The following is a 16675-nucleotide window of genomic DNA, read 5'->3' as shown; positions in this document are numbered from 1 at the left end:
AGACCCCAAAAACACGGTGCAGTGATTGTATCAAATGTAAGACTATGGTGTGGTATCGTTATAGTACTGAATTATTGACATATGGGTGAATCTCATGAAGAGCAAATCGTAATTTCTTCTTAAGAAACTTTTTTTTTTGAATGTTGCTATGTTCACGTACAACTCAAAAGCTAAAACAATGACCATAATGAGAAATTATTACAAAGAAAAACGTGAGGGCTTTTTTATTATTATTATTATTTACATAGGTTTTGTATTTTGAAGGTAGAGTATCATACATAGGTTTTGTATTTTGAAGGTAGAGTATCATAAAGATGCCTACTTAGCATTTGCAGGCATTACAGTTGCTTTGACCAGACACTGTCTAGGTAATGAGCATGAACACAGAGCTGGGTTGTTCTGCCTCTAGTGGTTTCTCTCCCTCAAGACTCTACAGTAAGCCTTTAGCCAACGCCCCGCGCGCACTCACCCTTTCCAGTCCGCAACGCACTCAAGAAGTTCGCGAAGTTGTTGCAAGCTGCGTCAGATATAAACCACGTTTAAGTTTCCTAGTCACGGTGTCTTGCTGATACGAACGCTAGGCTTCATAAGAAAGCGTTATTTCACAGGGAAACATCTGCAGAATGGCAGAAACTGACGGAAGTCCGTTTGGAGGCTGTTTGGAGAAACTGAAGAGCTATGTGCGAACTCGGAAAGGAACCATCCTGGCCGCTGAAATAGTAAGTTATTAAAACGAATGCGACTTTAACTTTAGATTGCATTTCATAACATGCTTGCAAAACGCTTAGAGATATAACGTCAGTCATGGAGACGCTCCCACTTGCTGAATAGAAATAATTCACCTGTTGATTCGCACACTTGAGTGAAGGTGTTAAACAAGTTCATTCATACCACAACATGTGGTAAACCATTTAGTCTAATCGTGTGTGAAATGTGTCTGTCAGAGTCCAAAAAAACCACATACTTTTCACTTTAAGAGCTAAAAATAGAAATGCCAGAAATGTAATACAGTTTCATTCAAGCAACAATTTAGCTGGACTAAAGTATATATATATAAACTGCATCAGTACATATTCAGTTCTGTCTTGTTTTAAGCGTAGAATGGCAGTATGGCTAGTAACAGAAGTGGGTGGAAAGAGTATTAATAGTGCTGTTGAATGAAAGCGGCATCTGAAGCTTCACACTGACACACTAGTGTGTGCTTTTGGGAGGAGGTGCCATGGCATGCAGACCATGTGCTTGATGGTGTGTGTGGGGTCAGAGGTCATGAGGCATCACCCGTCTGCTGGATCCATAGACACCAGGCTGCTCTTCTCTCTCATCTGTCTCTCAGTTGTGGATGATATATCTTTAAGATATTGGACTTAAGGACTGTAACATAACAAGCTTTGAATACCAGATATCTAAAAACTAAAATGAATATCTATCTATCTATCTATCTATCTATCTATCTATCTATCTATCTATCTGTCTGTCTGTCTGTCTGTCTGTCTGTCTGTCTATCATCTGTCTATCATCTATCTATCTGTCTGTCTGTCTGTCTGTCTGTCTGTCTATCATCTATCTGTCTGTCTATCTGTTTATCATCTATCTATCTATCTGTCTATCTGTCTGTCTGTCTATCTGTCTATCATCTATCTGCCTGTCTGTCTATCTGTCTATCATCTATCTATCTGTCTATCTGTCTGTCTGTCTATCTGTCTATCATCTATCTGTCTGTCTGTCTGTCTATCTATCGTCTGTCTGTCTGTCTATCGTCTGTCTGTCTGTCTGTCTATCTATCTATCATCTGTCTGTCTGTCTGTCTATCTATCATCTGTCTGTCTGTCTGTCTATCTATCATCTGTCTGTCTGTCTGTCTATCTATCCATCTATCTGTCTATCTATCATCTGTCTGTCTATCTGTCTGTCTGTCTGTCTGTCTGTCTGTCTATCGTCTGTCTGTCTGTCTATCTATCTATCGTCTGTCTGTCTATCTATCTATCATCTGTCTGTCTGTCTGTCTGTCTATCATCTATCTATCCGTCTATCTGTCTGTCTGTCTATCTATCGTCTGTCTGTCTATCTGTCTATCATCTATCTATCTGTCTATCTGTCTGTCTGTTTATCTGTCTATCATCTATCTGTCTGTCTATCTGTCTGTCATCTATCTATCTGTCTATCTGTCTGTCTGTCTATCATCTGTCTATCTATCTATCTATCTATCTATCTATCTATCTATCTGTCTGTCTGTCTGTCTGTCTGTCTGTCTGTCTGTCTGTCTGTCTGTCTATCTATCGTCTGTCTGTCTGTCTGTCTGTCTATCTATCTATCTGTCTGTCTGTCTGTCTATCTTCTATCTATCCGTCTATCTGTCTGTCTGTCTATCTATCGTCTGTCTGTCTGTCTGTCTATCTATCTGTCTGTCTGTCTATCTATCTATCTATCTATCTATCTATCTATCTATCTATCTATCTATCTATCTATCTATCTATCTATCTATCTATCTATCTGTCTGTCTGTCTGTCTGTCTGTCTATCTGTCTATCATCTGTCTATCATCTATCTATCTGTCTGTCTGTCTGTCTGTCTGTCTATCTATCGTCTGTCTGTCTGTCTGTCTATCGTCTGTCTGTCTATCTGTCTGTCTGTCTGTCTGTCTGTCTGTCTATCTATCATCTATCTGTCCGTCCGTCCGTCCGTCCATCATCTATCTATCTATCTATCTATCTATCTATCTATCTATCTATCTATCTATCTATCTATCTATCTATCTATCTATCTATCTATCTATCTATCTATCTATCTATCTATCTATCTATCTGTCATACGTTCATATGCTTGTTTGTTTTGTCTGCATATATTTCTGTCTGTCTGTGGTTCTTTTGTTCTGCCATTCTATCGATCGATTGTTTGTTCGGTCTGTTTGTTTGTGCATTCATTTATTCTGTCGTTCAATCATTCTATGAATGTTCTGTCTATCGTTCTATCAATCTGTCTGTTTGTCTGTTGTTTGTTTTGTCTATCTGTCTGTCTGTTCTAGCTGTTTGTCTGCCAGTCAGTGTTTCAGTCTTTAAGATCTATAAACTTTCAGTTTGTTTTGACAAACTTTGCTTTTCTAGTTTAAGGTTGGTTATGTAAATAGATTTCTTTCGGTTTCTTTCAACTTCCTTTCATTCAAATTCAAACTGCAACTCTGTTTGTTACCCCAATTAGAAACATTAATTCAAATGAAGATATTTAATGTCTCAGTTCTGTTCTAAATGAAGCACAAATTGCTTCTCCTCCGTCACGACTCCTTCTCATATCTCATTCTTACTTAAAACTTGTCTGTCAAGTCATCAGATGACATTCATTCTTTGTGGAGCTTGACACCTCAGTATTTACATGCATCCACTTCAAAGCTGTTCTGCAAAACTTCTGCTGTGTTCGCTGGAAGAAAGCAATAAGACACAAGGAACAATTTTCATCTGTGGTGAGCTAACCCTGTAAACTAAGCATAACTGTTCTGTAATAGCTCTCTGTATTGTAGAAACCCAAATTAAGCAGTAGCAAATTAATAAAATGTCTATGAAAAGTTCTTGTTAACAAATTTGTTCAAAGTAAATAATTCAAACCGGATAGGACAAAGGGACTTTTATAGAACCATAAACTCACCATGTCTTTGAATACAAGACATAAACCATCAGAGAAAACACAGATAAATGCCAGAATGATAAACCAGCCCAGCTCTGTCAATTATTATGTCATTATTGACTCTATGCCTACTGATTAGTGTATGGGTGTTGAATATTTCTTGTAATTCAGATGCACTTTATCTAGGCTAGTAGGCTGCATATTTACCGTTTTGTGCATATGCTGTATTGTAAAAGTGTTACAGTGAATGTTTTTTGTGTGTCAAGTATTCTTTTTTTCTGGTGCTTCCTCATTTATCCGTTCACCCTCGTGACCCAGTGCAGCCCCGAGCCCTCAGTAGTGGGTGTTCTTAAAGGGGCAGCGCTGCATCCTTGAATAGAGCTTCATTGTGCGCTGGCTGGAGTTCAGTCTGCCTGTGAGGCTCATAGAGGCAGTTTGTGCCAGTCCCCACAACTCCTAGAGCTCCGATACATATGTGCATGAAGGAGGGGTGCCTGATGACATCATGCACTCCCCACCGCCCACAGGCCAGGCATAATGACTCTGGGGTAGGTCAGGGATGTAGATTTAATGATTGTTAAATTACTGTGTAGGGCTCTGGAAAAATGTTTTAGCGTAAGATTAAACGTCAAAATTTAAAACACATTTTCTTAGCTTTACAATTATTTAAATGAGGCAATATAATGAAGTTTATAAAGCTCCATTTTCTGAGAATGAGCCCTACATTTATTTTAAATAAAATTGTATATATCATATTTAGTTTGGGGACTAATTATCACTATTAACTAACTATTAACGATTTTTTTGCCTCAATAAACTCCTAATGCTGCTTATTAATAGTTAGTAAGGTAGTTGTTAAGTTTAGGATTAAGTGATCTAAAATATGGTCATACAGAATAAGGTATTAGTATGTGCTTTATAAGTAGGCCTGCTAATAAACAGCCTATATGTTAATAATAGGGATGCTAATAAGCAACTAGTTAATAGTGAGAATTGGTCCTTAAACTAAAGTGTTACCTTATTTATTTATTTATTTATGAAATCTGCTTTTACAAGTTTGAGACAGCTTGAATACTGTCATATAGCCGTGTGAAGAACTGTGAATGCAGTGTTACACGTTTGTCAAAGTGAGTAAGTTGAAGCCAAACAGCAGTCGTTCTGCTGGCAGCTGTGTATTTATGTGCCCTCATGCTGGCTTCATTTCAAAGCCATGGAGAGATAAGACTCAGCGTGTTTTAAATTAGCTACCCTAACGGGAAAATGCCTTTCTCAGCCCTTTCTGGTATTTTAGCATAGCTGAAAATGAAAACTGTCTGTGCTAAAAATGGTTTATGTTTACGGTTCTGGGTAGTATAAGGCCAGCATTTGACTTGTTAACCTCAGGGTACTTGCAGTTTTGACTGGCTATGATGAGATCAATGCAGTACTAGTTGTGTTGTCTCTTTTATATATGAAATACGGGTCTATCAGTCAGTTTATCAGTGTTGGTCAGTATAGATGACGTTACTGTTTTCAAACAAACACTCAGCAATATCACTTCCAGGTTCATTTTGCCTCTCAGAAAAGAACTGCCTGCTGTTGCTTTTTTGGTCAGATTGAGTTGAAAATGAGCTCATGTGCTGTTTGTGTGGTTAAAACATCTAATCTCCTAAAGATGGCTGTAGTGTTTCCAGTCAGTGGATCTGTGTTTCAGTAACACGTGGCACAAACTCTGAAGTGACACAGTGCAAATATAAGTGAAGTGAAGTGACATACTGCCAAGTATGGTGACCCATACTCGGAATTCGTGCGCTGCATTTAACCCATCCAACGTGCACACACACACACACAGCAGTGAACACACACACACAGCAGTGAACACACACACACACCGTGAGCACACACACACAGCAGTGAACACACACCCGGAGCAGTGTTATATTGTATTACATATAACATGTAATACAAAAAATAAGCCCAAATAACCATCAGTATGTAACAGGACACAGCTTCAGTATCACTGCAGTGAGGTCTTGTGAGTGGATAATGCAAAAAACAATACAAACAAATAAATAAACACACTATTCAAAAGTTGGTAAGTAATATTTAATACAAGGCAGTATTTATTTGATCAAAGCTTTTTCAGGGTTTTTTGATGAAACCGAAAGTTTGGAGAACAGCGTTTATTTTAAATAAAAATATTTAACATGTCTTTACTGTCATTTTTGATCAATTAAATGCATATTTGCTGAATAAAAATATTAATTCATTAAAAAAACCAAAAACATAGTGATCCCAGATTTTTGAATGGTAGTGAGTGAATTTCTTATTGTAGCTCCAACAGTAAAACGTGGCACTATAGCAACACCAGGCTCATGGGTTCGATTTCCAGGGAAAGCAAGAATGATAAACCTTGAACGTTTTACATTGAATGCAATGTAGGTTGCTTTGGATAAAAGCATCTGCCAAGTGCATAAATCTAAACCAGAATTGGTTATGTATATAGAATGCTTACAGGGTTACTCCACCCCAAAATGAACATTTTGTCATTAATCACTTACCCCCATGTCGTTCCAAACCCGTAAAAGCTTCGTTCGCCTTCAGAACACAAGTTAAGATATTTTGGATGAAAACTGTGAGGTATGCTCTCCAAAATGGTGCTACGGTGATGCTGATGAGACGAATTGTTGAATAAAGTCGTTATTTTTATTTTCTTCATGTACAAAAAGTATCATCAGCATTTGTTGATATGGGAAGCTGATAAATAAGTTGGAAGGGAAGGATTGAAAAATAACTTTAGAGAAAAAGGAAAACGGTTTCAGATTTATTGCTTTTTGATGAAAGAATGAGAAGACAGACATTTTTTTTCCCCTTCAGAATAGCATGCACCAATGAATCGTTCACAATAACACCAGGAATGTGTGTATAGAAAGTAAACCGTGACATCTGATTCAATCTCGACTAAAGTCACTATCAAACAAAGCAGTGACAGATCTTTTCTTCTGTGTTGAATCCAAGTGAAAAGGTTTGGTGAAAGAAAAAAAAACGAAAGGCAGATCGGCTGAATGTCAGCATGCAGCGGGTTGTGATAAAGTGTTTAAGTCCTGCATGCGTCACCAGAGAAAATCTGTCATTTTACTGGAAGGTTGAGTTAGGACATTTCAATTAAAAAAGGATGTGGTCACAAACATGCATTTAGAAATGAATGTTTCATTTGTTTATGATACTGTAGATATTGCCTGGTAGCATAACTTTGTTGTTTCCCCAAGTGACAGAAAACAGGAAACTTGCCTCCCAACACATTGAGAATCTTCCTGTCTTGATCTTCACACTTGCAGTGTTTTATCAGCTTTTACTGTGGCAGCAGATCATCGCAAACACAAGGCACAGGTGTTTCACAGTAGCATGTGGACAAATCATTAACACCTCCGCAAACCATGGCGATATAAATAACACTTGAAAAGGAACCATGCAAGAACACCTGTACTGTCCTTCCAACAAACTTGAAAGAAACAGAAGTGTTTGCCAAGGCAAGCAGCGAAATCTGAAATCTGTAATCTTATTTCAATCTGCATACTTGTCATTCTTTAAAAACAAAGCATGAGTCATAGATGATATGCTACAGTCCAAGTCTAAATAACGTCCACTAACTTTCCTAGTTGTGTTTATTTAGATCCCATCTGTGCCGTGTTTGAGTTTATGGGCTGATTTGATTAGACGTTCATAATAGTTGTATACTCCCAAAAGTATTCTTATAATAGTTCTCTGTTTATAACCAAATAAGGACCTCTTCTACGGCCGTGTATTGTGCTGTGTTCCTCTCTCGAAGATGTTTTTTAGAACAGCTTCACAAATCTTCATAGGACGTGAGAGATTCGGAGCTGCACTGTTAACTGGCACCTAGAGCAGATGGCACGTTCAGATGAATTGTGGGTAGTGAACAGGAGAAAGCTTTGGTGATTTGGCAGCAAACATGGGTGACGTACTGGAGAGGGAGAATTTCCACACTAAAACGCCAAAGACATTTTGGAAAATAACAGTTTATACAACCTTATACAAGATGCAACTGAACACGTTACGGATTGTTTTGAGCAAACTACTTGAGGCATGTGGACAGAAAACCAAAACAGTATATTTTATAAAATATGAAACTAATTTTGAATGACTGTAAGTGAAGCAGGGCCATTGTAGATTTGAATTTTAAAGTTTGTTTTTATTTTAATTTTAATGTATATTAGTTGTTAGTTTTCATTCTATCATTGTTAGTTTTAGTTAAGTTATTTCAGAGTTTTTTAGTTTCAGTCCATTGTATTTTTAGTTTTAATAGTGTAGGGGCTGCCACAGTTAATAGGTATTATTAAAAAGTTTAACAGTGTTGTGGATTTTTTCATGTTTAATGTTGGCCATTTGAGATGGTTTCAAGTTTTAGGATGTATCAAATTACCATGTATCCAAAAAGAAAAAAAAATGTATATATACACACACATACATACATTTACATATACAATGCCGTTCAAAAGTTTGGGATAAGTTTTAATGTTTTTTTAGGGAGTCTCTTCTGCTCATCAAGGCTGTATTTATTTGATCAAAAATACAGAAAAAAACAGTAATATTGTGAAATATTATTGCAATTTCTAATATTGGTTTCCTATTTTAATATACTTTAAAATATAATTTATTTCTGTGATGCAGAACTGTATTTTCAGCATCATTCCTCCAGTCTTCAGTGTCATGATCCTTCAGAAATCATTCTAATATGCTGATTTATTATGAGTGTTGAAACTGTTGTGCTGCTTCATATTGTTTTTTGGAGCATGTGATAATTTTTTCTTTGATTCTTTGATAAATACAAAGTTAAAAAGAACAGCATTTGTTCAAAATAGAAGTCTTTATATGTAAGTATAATCTTTAAATTAAGTATTTACTATTCATTTAACACATCCCTCCTGAATAAAAGTATTAACTTCTTAAAAGAAAAAAAGTTTTGAATAGCATTGTATATTAACAATATGTAATATGTAACACAACATTTCGTTTTTAAATAAATGCTGTTCTGTTTAACTTTTTATTAATCAAAGAATCCTAAAAAAAAAATATTACAGGTCCCCCCGAATTGTATAAATACGGCATCTACAGTGGCATGCGAAAGTTTGGGAACCCCTTGCAGAATCTGTGAAAATGTGGATAATTTTACCAAAATAAGAGAGATCATACAAAATGCATGTTATTTTTTATTTAGTACTGTCCTGAGTAAGATATTTTCCATAAAAGATGTTTACATATAGTCCACAAGACAAAAAAATAGCTGAAATTATTAAAATAACCACATTCAAAAGTTTGGGAACCCTTGGTTCTTAATACTGTGTGTGGTTACCTGGATGATCTACGACTGTTTTTTTTGTTTTGTGATGGTTGTTCATGAGTCCCTTGTTTGTTCTGAACAGTTCAACTGAGCACTGTTCTTCAGAAAAATCCTCCAGGTCCTGCAGAATCTTCAGTTTTCCAGCATCTTTTGCATATTTGAACCCTTTCCAGCAGTAACTGTATGATTTTGAGATCCATCTTTTCACGCTGAGGATGATTGAGGGACTCAAACACAACAATTAAAAAAGGTTCAAACATTCACTGATGCTCCTGAAGGAAACACGATGCATTAAGAGCCGGGGGTGAAAACTTTTGAACAGGATGAAGATGTCCAAATATCATATTTTTCCATTTAGTACTGCCCTTCTGACGCGACAGAAGATACTTACATGTTTCCTGGAAGACAAATGAAGTACAATTTACCTTGATCTTCAAATTCAAAAAGTTTTCACCCCCGTCTCTTAATGCATCGTGTTTCCTTCAGGAACCAGTTAAATCAAAACCACACTCACATCCTTGCACACTTGCACACTGATGTGATCAAGTTTAAGTTATTAAAGTACATGTCTGTCTGTTTTCTGTAGATCCTCAGTTTCATCATCCTTATCTGTTATGCCGCATCTATGTATGGCGGGTATTCAGCGGTCGCCATCTGCGAGATGGTCTTTGCCATCATCTTCTTCATTGTCTTCATGATGGAGCTGGACAAACAGTTTCTGGTGGTGAACTGGCTCTGGAGCGTGAGTATGAATTCACTCAGCCTATAGCACTGCGGTGGCCAGTTTTACACGCTGTTTACATTTTCTCTGTTTGTCTCTTCAGGATTTCATCCGCGCTGTAATCGGTGCAGCGCTTTATCTCATAACCTCTCTGATCTGTGTGATCGGCGGGGCTGGGGACGGGGCTCGCATCGCTGGTGGGGTGAGACATCTAACTTCAGCATCAACACATGCCAGATTTCTTTCTTTAAGATCAAATCTGATCTGTTAGTGCTTTATATCCTCCTCTGATTATCCCTCGACTAGCATCTGTTTATAATAATGCTCATCTTCTCTCCCAGGTGTTTGGTCTGCTGGCTGGGATCTTGTTTGCTTATGATTCCTACATGATTTTCATGGACATCAAGAGCAGCAGACAGCATACAGCTGCTCCCACAGGTGCATGAGCACTCATTCATTTATTAAAACGTTCACTGGCCTTAAAAGGTATTTGGACACTTAAACCTTGTTTAAATGTCATTGCATTAGACATCAAATATCAAGTCAAGTTCCACAGATGTTTAGTGGAAATACTGTGTAGGTTCTCCTCAAAGGAATAGTTCATCCAAAAATGAACATTTGCTGAAAATGTACTCGCCCTCAGTCCATCCAAGATGTAGATGAGTTTTTGTTTTTAATCAACAGTGGATCCTCTGCAGTGAATGGGTGCCAACAGCTGATAAAAATATGACAATAATCCACAAGTAATCCAGATATTATAACAAATACATCATTAAAGCATTTTAACTTTAAACCATTGCTTGTGGCCAAAATGAGTCCATAATAATGCTTCCTCCATTTAAAAAAAGTCCATTCCTTGTTGTCCTTTCATATCAGAATCATCTGACAGGTTTCTTTAGAAATGTTTTGGACTGTTTACACTTGTAAACAGTGCTTGATCTGAGCATATTTCTCTCCTGGTTCAGATTAAATGACTTTATCACTGGAACAAAAGCCATATTGTAGGCAGAAGCAGTGGTTTGAAGTTAAAAATGTTAAAAATGGATTTGTTTCTTAAAAAAAAACAGCTTTTGGCTTCACAAGATGGGCTGGGGTGGAGTGGATTATTGTGATGTTTTATCAGCTGTTTGGACTCATTCTGACGGCACCCATTCACTGCAGAGGATCTAGTGGTGAGAAAGTGATGAGATGCTACATTTCTCCAAATCCCCATGTAGAAACAAACTCATCTACATCTTGAATGAATTTAAGATGAGCATATTTTCAGCAAATTTTCAATTTTGGGGGAACGATTTCTTTAAGAGTAGCCACAGGTATCAGACATTACTGGTCCAGATGATCCACTGAAGTCTGAAATCCACAAAGTGTCAGAATACTTTTCTCATTTTCAGTATTTCTAATATTGAATATTTCAATACCTCATCAAAAAAATGTATTGTTGTGAAATCTTTCTATAAAATAAAAGTAAAATATTTGATCTAAAGCAGTGACATTTCGTATATTTATGTATCCTAATTCATCCACATGTTCATCTTAAAATATCCCCTCTCTTTTAGGATGGTTAACTGGGGTTCAAAATATTTTTTAGGTCTCAATAATTTGTCATGAAATATCATGTTCCTTCAGTACACACTGTACATACAGTGGCCCTACAAAGAGTTAGTGTACAAGTCAGATTTTTATGTATAGGTAGATACACATCTAATTAATAGTTTACTTACTAGATTTATTGCTTTTTATTATTTTGTTAAATTGCATTGAAATCCAACATGTTTTTCCTTTGAGTTGGAAAATTGCTGCTGCTCACAAGCATATTAAAAAAAATCTCATGTTTAAATTTCTGTTATTACATTTTTGAGATATTTAAATATGAAAAAGAGTTATCTTACAGTAACATTCTGGGTTCAGTACAAGTTAATACTTAAGTACTTCAGTTAGCACAAACAGAAACCATGTGTACAGTAAGGCACTTACGTTAGATTCTTGTTTGTTTTTACAAACTGAGGGATGTGGTAACTGTCAACACTTCAACAGATGCTGTCCGTTCATTCTTTTAACACGCTGTGGATTTTTATTTATTTATTTATTTTTTGCAATGCCACATTCAGAGGTGGTATAGTATCTCCTCTTTAATGCCTTTTCATAAAGAAGAGTTGAGTTCAATGAAATGAATATATATTTGAATGAAACCTGAGAGATTTCTGTCCCTCCATTGAAAATCCATTACACCAAAACCATGAGACATGATCACTTTAAAGGGATAGTTCATCCAAAAATGAAAATTCTGTCATTAATTACCTCCGGACGCTAATGCTAACGTGGCTATGAAAGAACTCTGTGCTGCTATTAGCAAATTACAAACCCTGCACCCGGATGGAGCCTTTATTGTTGCTGGGGACTTCAATCACTGCACTTTTAGATCTGTTCTCCCTAAATTTCATCAAAATGTCTCCTGCACTACAAGGGGACATAAAACATTGGACCATGTTTATACTAATGTGAGGGATGCCTACAAAGTCACACCCCTCCCCCACCTGGGTCAGTCTGATCACCTCTCTTTGTTCCTGCTCCCCAAGTATACCCCAGTCATCAAACGTGTGAAACCTACAACAAGGACTGTTAAAATCTGGCTGGAAGGCGCTGACTCCACTCTTCAACATAAATTCCAGCACACAGACTGGAGTGAGTTTGCTGCCCAGGCCACCACAAACTCTCAGATTAACATTGACACTTACACCAACTCTGTCATGGAGCACATCAACAGATGTGTGAGCAGAGTGACTACACACAAAAAAATAAAAATCTTCCCCAATCAGAAGCCCTGGATGAACAGAGAGGTTCGCCTCCTGCTCAAAGCAAGAGATGCAGCCTTCAGGTCTGGAGAGCAGGAGGCTTACAGCTCAGCCAGAGCCAACCTGAGGAAGGGTATCTGCCAGGCCAAACTCACACACAAACAGAAGATTGAAGATCACTTCAATTCTTCAGACCCCCGGCGTATGTGGCAAGGCATACAATCTATCACAGATTACAAACCACCTAACTCTGTGCCCCCCTCCAGCTCTGCCTCCCTCCCAGATGAGCTCAATCACTTTTATGCTCGTTTTGATCAAAATAATAAGGAGATCTCACTCAAAGCTGAGCATCAACCCAGTGAACTGCCTCTCACTCTCTCCACATCAGATGTTTACTCCACTCTGCGTAAGGTGAATGCACGGAAGGCAGCTGGCCCTGACGGAATACCTGGTCGTGTGCTTAAAACCTGTGCGGAGCAGCTAGCTGGGGTCTTCACGGACATTTTCAATCTGTCCCTGGCCCAAACAACTGTCCCCACTATCTTCAAAACCTCCACCATCGTACCAGTACCGAAACACTCCACTGCCTCGGTCCCTAACGACTTGCACTCACCCCCATCATTGCCAAGTGTTTTGAGAAACTGGTTGCATCCCACTTAAAATCCTGTCTCCCTGCTACACTAGACCCATTCCAATTTGCCTATCGCCACAATAGGTCAACAGAGGACGCCATCTCAACAGCGCTTCACTCTGCCCTCACCCACCTGGACAGTCAAAACACACATGTGAGCATGCTGTTCATAGACTTCAGTTCTGCATTTAATACAGTAATCCCCTCCAAGCTGATCTCCAAGCTCAGCCAGCTTGGAATCAGCACACCCATCTGCAACTGGATTCTAGATTTTCTGACTAACAGACCTCAGTCCGTCAAGTTAGATAACCTCTCCTCCTCCATCATCACCCTGAACACCGGCGTGCCACAGGGCTGCGTACTGAGCCCTCTCCTGTACTCCCTCTTCACCCATGACTGTATTCCTGTTTATGGCTCCAACACCATAATCAAACTTGCAGATGACACCACGGTGGTAGGTCTGATCAAGGATGACAATGAGTCAGCCTACAGGGATGAGGTGCAGCACCTGGCTGTGTGGTGTGCCACCAATAATCTACAACTAAACACCCAGAAGACAAAGGAGATCATTGTGGACTAGGAGTCATGCACACACACCCATCTACATCAACGGAGCTGTAGTGGAGCGTGTGTCGAGTTTCAAGTTCCTTGGCATCCACATCTCTGATGACCTCACCTGGTCCCATAACACCTCCACTCTGGTCAAAAAGGCACAGCAGCGCCTTTACTTCTTAAGGAGCCTTAAGAAAGTTCACCTGAATCCCAGGATCCTTGTGGAATTCTACCGCTGTACCATTGAGAGCATACTCACGAACTGCATCTCAGTATGGTACAGCAATTGCTCCGCATCTGACCGCAAAGCACTCCAGCGGGTGGTGAAAACTGCTCAACGGATCACCGGCACCCAGTTAACTTCCATTGAGAACATTTATTATAAGCGCTGTCTGGGCAGGGCAAGAAACATCATCAAGGATGCCTCTCACCCTAACCATGGACTTTTCACCCTCCTTCCATCCGGCAGGCGTTACAGGTGCCTACGCTCTCGCACTAGTAGGCTCAGGAAGAGCTTCTTCCCCGAGGCTGTGACACTTCTGAACGCCACACCACCAATCTAACCTGCACCTGCTTATTACTGCACTGGTCACAGTACTTTACACACATGCATTTGCACTACTCATATTTTGCACAGACTGCACATTGTCAAAGTTATTACACTATAAACTGTCTAAAGTTGTTACTGTAAAAGCACAGTAAACTATTTCTATAAAATATTGCACTACTGCTATTTTGCATAGAATACATTGTTCTATCAATACTTTGCACACTCATCCAGCTGTATTTATTTATTACCACTGTTCTCACGTTTCTGCTGTTCATAATGTGTATATATAATCTGTAATCTATATAATCTACATTGCTCTGTTCATACATTGCATTCCTATTTATATTCTGTATATACTCTGCTCAATACTGTATATAGCAATTCCACTGTACATTCTGTAAATCATATCTTCACTTACTCTGCACTTATATGTATATAAAACACTATATTCTTGCACTTCTGGTTAGATGCTAACTGCATTTCATTAGCTCTGTACTTGTACAATGCATAAATGACAATAAAGTTGAATCTAATCTAATCTAATTACTCACCCTCATGTCATTCCAAAGACCTTCGTTCATCTTCAGAACACAAATTAAGATATTTTTGATGGAATCTGAGCGCTCTCTGACCTTCCCATAGACAGCAAGGATCCTAACACGATCACGGCTCATAAACATAGCAAGGATAAAATTTATTTTTCTTTTGCACACAAAAAGTATTCTCGTAGCTTCGTAAAATTACGGTTGAACCCCTGATGTCACATGGATTATTTTACCGATCTCCTTGCTTCGTTTCTGGACCTTGATCGTGTTAGGATCCTTGCAGTCTATGGAGGGTCAGAAAGTTCTCGGTTTCCATCAAAAATATCTTGATTTGTGTTCTGAAGATGAACGGAGGTCTTACGGGTTTGGAATAACATGAGGGTGAGTAATTAATGACAGAATTTTCATTTTTGGGTGAACTTTCGCTTTAACTAATTAGCAGATTTCATTTAGGCCTTATCTCACATATAAAGATGGACAATCCTGCAACATGTATGCCAGTTGTTTGACGGCAGAGCCAGGGGTTTGATTTGAACTGGAGGTGACGTGTTGTAACTCTCTTTGAACAGGTCGCTGAAGGCCGTCTGCGGGATGTTTACAACTGACAGATGGCATTTGAGCCAAACGGTTATTCTGACAGAGACACCAGTGGCAACACTGGCATCTCAGCGAAAGCTATGCCGCTTCACATGTCCGCTCATAATGCTGTGTAACTATAACAACTTAACCTGACTAACTGTTCCCTGGTTATTTATTTTGCGTCTCCCTTTTTTGTTTTCTCTCTTTGTTTTTTAACAGATGACACAGTTTGAAACTACTTTCCTCACTACAACATTAACGGCAACCAAAACATGGAGAACAAGACTAAAAATGGCAAAAGGAGTGAATTCCTGAGAGTTATCGCAAAGTTACCGGGAGACATGAAGACCAGAGGAATGCAAAAGGGACGAAACCGTACACAACATAAGAGGTTTATGTACAAAAGGGATTGAAAATGAAGGAACAGAAAGCCGGCATCCAAAGATTTATCTGACAACATGAATACAGTGTTCAGAAGGGTTTCAAAGTCTTCCCATTCTTTACTAGAGAAAGACAAGCTTTGACCAAGTCATTATTAGTAAGTTATGTTAGAAAGCTTGATGTAATTCAGTCTGGTGCTGTTTTTTATGAAACATTAAGGTTGTTTATGGTGTAAAATTTCACCATACTTCGTAACTGTAACTAAATTCTGATAAGTATTGATTGTTCTTGTGTTTTGTGCTTAAACTAAGTTTTTTTTAAACTAAGGATTTGAGTCGGATATATTCAACTCAGGTGCAGTCCAGGAAAAGTCCGTTTTCAGTCAATTTAAATGGATTTTCTCTTTCTTTAAACTGAAAAGGAATGAATCTCAGCCATAATATCTTTCATGGTGGCACACATTTGTACTATAAAAAGTTCAGATGTCCACGTGTTCATTTTCTCTCATCTTTTCTTACTTATTGCCATTAAACCTGTTACCTCAAGGGTTGCTCATTATCTTGATGCCATAAGTATTTAGTTTTATTCTAATAATAAACTGATCACATATATTACACATCTTCGTTTACAGCCTCTGTTCCGTTCAGCCCTCGAGTAATGTAGAGTAAGAAATACTAAAACAGCACTCGCAGTTTATCAGCATTTGCTCATTCAAGATTTCCCAAGGAAATATTATGAATAAATAAATGTTTACTAAATTGTATTGCCTTGAAAGAGATAATTCAGTGGTATCTGGCACGCCAGTTCCTCCAGTTAGTCGTCATCTCAATACTGCTTCTGGAACAGGAAACTCCAAGGTAGAGATTCATAAATCTGCAGTTTTAGGACACAATAATTTGGCCTGTTTTGTTTAGTCAAGTGTTTTTCTTTTTTCTGCTTGGAAACCATGTATAACATGTATAAATTGTT

At 38.2% G+C, this 16675-nt stretch overlaps 1 protein-coding gene across 3 annotated transcripts in view; it reads left to right on the top strand.

Moving 5' to 3' along the window:
- The first annotated feature begins 432 nt into the window (after positions 1–432).
- LOC306849441 (proteolipid protein 2-like) overlaps positions 433–16675 on the top strand; it is a 16514-nt gene continuing 271 nt past the window's right edge. The window contains exons 1-5 of one of the 3 annotated variants that reach the window (XM_079384462.1): positions 433–719; positions 9542–9697; positions 9780–9878; positions 10018–10114; positions 15545–16675. The exon at positions 15545–16675 is cut by the window's right edge and continues 271 nt beyond it. In XM_079384462.1, the coding sequence (XP_079240588.1) occupies positions 624–719; positions 9542–9697; positions 9780–9878; positions 10018–10114; positions 15545–15558 (462 nt within the window). In that variant the 5' untranslated portion in view covers positions 433–623 and the 3' untranslated portion in view covers positions 15559–16675. Of the gene's footprint in view, positions 720–4020; positions 4163–9541; positions 9698–9779; positions 9879–10017; positions 10163–15544 lie in introns of those variants that run through there. The other 2 variants (XM_079384463.1, XM_079384464.1) reach the window with 2 other exon arrangements.

This window comes from Barbus barbus (genome assembly GCF_936440315.1).
Source record: "Barbus barbus genome assembly, chromosome: 29".
Classification (NCBI taxonomy): domain Eukaryota; kingdom Metazoa; phylum Chordata; class Actinopteri; order Cypriniformes; family Cyprinidae; genus Barbus; species Barbus barbus.
Note: the sequence above shows the minus strand (reverse complement) of the source record. Positions and strands in the feature narration are given on the sequence as shown.